This window comes from Littorina saxatilis, linkage group LG15 (genome assembly GCF_037325665.1).
Source record: "Littorina saxatilis isolate snail1 linkage group LG15, US_GU_Lsax_2.0, whole genome shotgun sequence".
Lineage (NCBI taxonomy): Eukaryota > Metazoa > Mollusca > Gastropoda > Littorinimorpha > Littorinidae > Littorina > Littorina saxatilis.
In genome coordinates this window covers 33,009,738-33,014,737 of record NC_090259.1, presented here as the reverse complement: position 1 = coordinate 33,014,737, position 5,000 = coordinate 33,009,738, and the positions used below count along the sequence as shown (strand labels likewise).

The 5,000-nt window shown below is 38.6% G+C and overlaps 1 protein-coding gene across 2 annotated transcripts in view; it reads right to left on the bottom strand.

The window, feature by feature from the left end:
• LOC138949095 (uncharacterized) overlaps positions 1-1,176 on the bottom strand; it is a 10,707-nt gene extending 9,531 nt beyond the window's left edge. For both annotated transcript variants that reach the window (XM_070320833.1, XM_070320835.1), the window contains exon 1: positions 837-1,176. In XM_070320833.1, coding sequence (XP_070176934.1) covers positions 837-910 — 74 coding nt within the window. In that variant the 5' untranslated portion in view covers positions 911-1,176. The remainder of the gene's footprint in view (positions 1-836) is intronic.
• Between the last annotated feature and the right edge of the window lie 3,824 nt (positions 1,177-5,000).

Sequence of the window (5,000 nt, the reverse complement as noted above, 5' to 3'; positions counted from 1 at the left end):
GAATTGTTCTGGTCACGTGATATAAACATTTGCTTGAGTGCGTGTCTTAGCTGTGTGTTTCGAACTGTTCATGCGAAGAAATTCTGAATAAAATCTTGTTTAAACCAACCAACAACAACCAACAACCAACAACAACCAACAACAACCAACAACAAACAACAGCCAACAACCAACAACAACCAACAACAATTCATGCTGTCACACGTTAACAACAACAACAACAACAACAACAACCAACAACAACCAACAACAACAACCAACAACAACAACCAACAACATCAACCAACAACAACAACCAACAACAACAACCAACAACAACAACAACAACAACAACAACAACCAACAACAACCAACCACAAACAACAACCAACAACAACAACAACCAACAACAACAACAACCAACAACAACCAACAACAACAACCAACAACAACCAACAACAATAACAACCAACAACAACCAACAACAACCAACAACAACCAACAACCAACAACAACCAACAAACAACAACAACCAACAACAACAACAACAACCAACAACAACCAACAACAACCAACAACCAACAACAACCAACAACAACCAACAACAGACAACCAACAACAGACAACCAACAACAGACAACCAACAACAAACAACCAACAACAGACAACCAACAACAGACAACCAACAACAGACAACCAACAACAGACAACCAACAACAGACAACCAATAACAGACAACCAATAACAGACAACCAACAACAACAACAACAACAACAACAGCCAACAACAACAACAAACAACAACAACAAACAACAACAACAACAAACAACAACTCGATCTGTATTGCCAATACTTACGCCCCAAGTAACCCCGTTGAAATAGGGTACACAACCAAAAAAATGAAAAATATCACATCCCGTACTTCCGCCATTGTGAGTCACTGTTTAGCTTGCTGAGAGCGTCAGAAACGTAGCCGGGAAGATGTGGAAATAAACCTACGTCACACAGAAGGGCACCTCCAGCAATAAATCTTTTCCTCACTGTGTTATTTTCTGTCTTTCTTGTATGAGCCTAAAACCACACTGATTTGTGACGCACGTACGATAGAATCTATAGAATTTGGAAAGGAGCGGACCAAGCTCACTTCACGACAAATCGCTAACTTGTCAGTAGACCCAGGGACCTATATTTAGACCTAATCTTCACGGAGCCTTGAGGCAAATTTCACGCACACATCGCACGCATGCGCCTATCGAGCAGGAGAGCTATATAGTTATAGTTTTTTCCAGAGCTAAAATTCAAAAAATAAACCAGTGTTTACGTATAATGGCAATTTAATCGAAGTAGTGTTTGATGTAATGTACTTGGGCCTTAAGATTAATTATAATAATAAATTTTCAGTCGCACAGAAGAATCTATATGATCGTGCCTCAAGGGCAATGTTTGTTCTTTTGCGTACTTGTAGACAATTGTCACTGCCTGTGGACATACAAGTTGACCTGTTCGATAAAATGATTGCTCCAATTTTACTGTACGGATGTGAAGTATGGGGTTTTGGCTCCTGTGAACTTGCTACTAAACTTCAATTGCGTTTTTATAAAATTGTTTTCAAACTAAAAAAATCAACTCCAAATGCTATGATATTTGGTGAACTTGGAAGATATCCACTAGATGTTAATATGAAATGTAGAATGCTTTGCTATTGGTATAAACTGATTAGTCCTATTCATAAAAATAAATTTTCAAGTATTGTGTATTGCTTTAGGCAGGTTTCACGGTATTGATTTCAGCCATTTCCCATTTTCTCACACTTCCAGTCAAACATAAAACTGTGAAATACTGTGAACATGGATGTTATTGTAATTAATTAGGATCAGTACCACACAAGACAAAGAAAAAAATTATACGCAGAGTCTTATTTTCCATAGAAAATCAAGCGAAACGAAAGTTGCCCCCAAAACGTGAAAATCTATCAAACAAACTTGATGCAAGCCTGACTCCAGAAAGAAGACAGAAAACCACTAATACTAAATGATTTACATAAAGTTTAAACATATAACAGATTTTCACAACAAAGTTCCTTGCCTGAGGCTGTCTATATGTTTGCATGATGCTGTCCTTGATCAGAACGCCATTTTCACCTAAACCGGCCGACGAAATGTTTTTTTTCACATTTCAAGGTCTCCATACACTAACAAAAGTCACATGTTTTGAAAGTGTATTTATGTGTGTACAAGATAAAAACAGATAAGTACTTCTTTATCATTTTTTTAATGGCAGAAATAAACTTATACTATCGATACCCCCTAATTTAGAAAACGGCAAGAAGAGCCAAGATACCTGTTTCATTAACAAGGAACACTTTTTTGGTCATAAAAAGACACTCACTCATTTTGATATAAAATAATAATCAATTGCATACATATATGAATACAGAATGTTAAACAAATCTACTTTTATTTTAAGTGGAAAAAACACACAACAAAAAACACGCACATAAGTGACGCACACAAACTGAAGGCTTACCACCAAAGACTGTGGGTACCCTAACTACTCTCCTCACATAGGGAGGGGGGAGATAGAAGGATCCCTAAACAAAGCCTGCCTCAACACGACTTTAGTAGGTAGCCGTGCCTGCTTGGTCATCCAATTATGCCGTCGAAAAACAGAAACAAAGAAGAACAAGTCGCGTAAGGCGAAAATACAAAATTTAGTCAAGCTGTCGAACTCACAGAATGAAACTGAACGCAATGCAATTTTTCAGCAAGACCGTATACTCGTAGCATCGTCAGTCCACCGCTCGTGGCAAAGGCAGTGGAATTGACAAGAAGAGCGGGGTAGTAGTTGCGCTGAGAAGGATAGCACGCTTTTCTGTACCTCTCTTCGTTTTAACTTTCTGAGCGTGTTTTTAATCCAAACATATCATATCTATATGTTTTTGGAATCAGGAACCGACAAGGAATAAGATGAAAGTGTTTTTAAATTGATTTCGAAAATTTAAAGGCACAGTAAGCCTCCCGTAAACCATCACAGAGCTCCCCGAGCGTCTACATACAGTACAAGCATACTTCCATTTGAACGCTCACCGAACGGGAACATCCTGGCTGCTTTCTGTCGAGCGTGAGAAATTTTCAAAGAATTTATTTTCGTGGACTTCTCCTTAACAACAATTGCGCCTCGTTTTGGTGCTGGCCGGGACGGCTGTTATGAATATGATACCGGAAATCACGCCCGGACAGTAAGCCTCCCGTAAACCATCACAGATACTGTCAGGCTTTTACACACAGTACAAACACCCTTCCATTTGAACGCTCACCAAACGGGAACATCCTAGGTTCCCTACGTAAAGAGCGAGCAATTTTTAAAGAATTAATTTTGCAGATTGTCTCGAACACTTTTTGGACCCATTCTGAACTCAGGTCAAAAATGAGTTACTTCCCTTCTATCGATGTAAACTGTCGATAGCCGTGGATCGATGATTATGATGTTTTTGGACCGTGGTGCGTTTTTGCGCTAGACCTAACTTTTAAAATCTAAATAATAAATTGACAGCTTGTTACAACATTCTTTAATCATAAAAGAATTTGTTTTTCATCAAGACAAGATCAGAAAAGCCCGGAAGCAGGGTCACGCAAGGGTCGTCGCAGACGACGGTTTACAGTGCATATCGCCGTTCCTCTCAACAGTCAAAAGCCATCGCTAGAGTTCTTGTGAACCACAGCCGTTTGTTTCGTGCATAAAAACGTGCTATTGTAGATAAGCTCACATCGAGTCACATTCAAATGACTAACTGACGACTACATTGTGAAAAAGGGAAACTGGATGACACGAGTTCACGATGGCTCAGGGGTAAGATAAACCACGCAAAAATAAATTCTTTGAAAATTGTTCGCTCTTTACGGAGGGCACCTAGGATGTTCTCAATCGGTGAGTGTTTAAATGAAAGGGTGTTTGTACTGTGTGTAAAAGCCTGACCGTATCTGTGATGGTTTACAGGAGGCTTACTGTGCCTTTAATTTTGATCATAATGTTTATATTTTTGAGTCACTTGAGAAAAAGTGACTCTATGTAATCGGTCAGTGTTAGTCTGTCCGGCCGGCCGGCCGTCCGGCCGGCCGTCCGTAGACACCACCTTAACGTTGGACTTTTCTCGGAAACTATCAAAGCGATCGGGCTCATATTTTGTTTAGTCGTGACCTCCAATGACCTCTACACTTTAACGATGGTTTCGTTGACCTTTGACCTTTTTCAAGGTCACAGGTCAGCGTCAAAGGAAAAATTAGACATTTTATATCTTTGACAAAGTTCATCGGATGTGATTGAAACTTTGTAGGATTATTCTTTACATCAAAGTATTTACATCTGTAGCCTTTTACGAACGTTATCAGAAAAACAAGGGAGATAACTAGCCTTTTCTGTTCGGCAACACACAACTTAACGTTGGGCTTTTCTCGGAAACTATAAAAGTGACCGGGCTCAAATTTTATGTGAACGTGACTCATTGTGTTGTGAATAGCAATTTCTTCCTGTCCATCTGATGCCTCATATAATATTCAGAACTGCGAAAGTGACTCGATCGAGCGTTTGCTCTTCTTGTTAATTTTTAGAGCTTGTTTTTAATCCAAATATAACATATTTATATGTTTTTTGGAATCAGAAAATGATGAAGAATAAGATGAACGTAAATTTGGATCGTTTTATAAATTATTATTTTTTTTTACAATTTTCAGATTTTTAATGACCAAAGTCATTAATTAATTTTTAAGCCACCAAGCTGAAATGCAATACCGAAGTCCGGCCTTCGTCGATGATTGCTTGGCCAAAATTTCAATCAATTTGATTGAAAAATGAGGGTGTGACAGTGCCGCCTCAACTTTTACAAAAAGCCGGATATGACGTCATCAAAGGTATGTATCAAAAAAAAGAAAAAAAACGTCCGGGGATATCATTCCCAGAAACACTCATGTAAAATTTCATAAAGATCGGTATAGTAGTTTGGTCTGAATCGCTCTACACACACA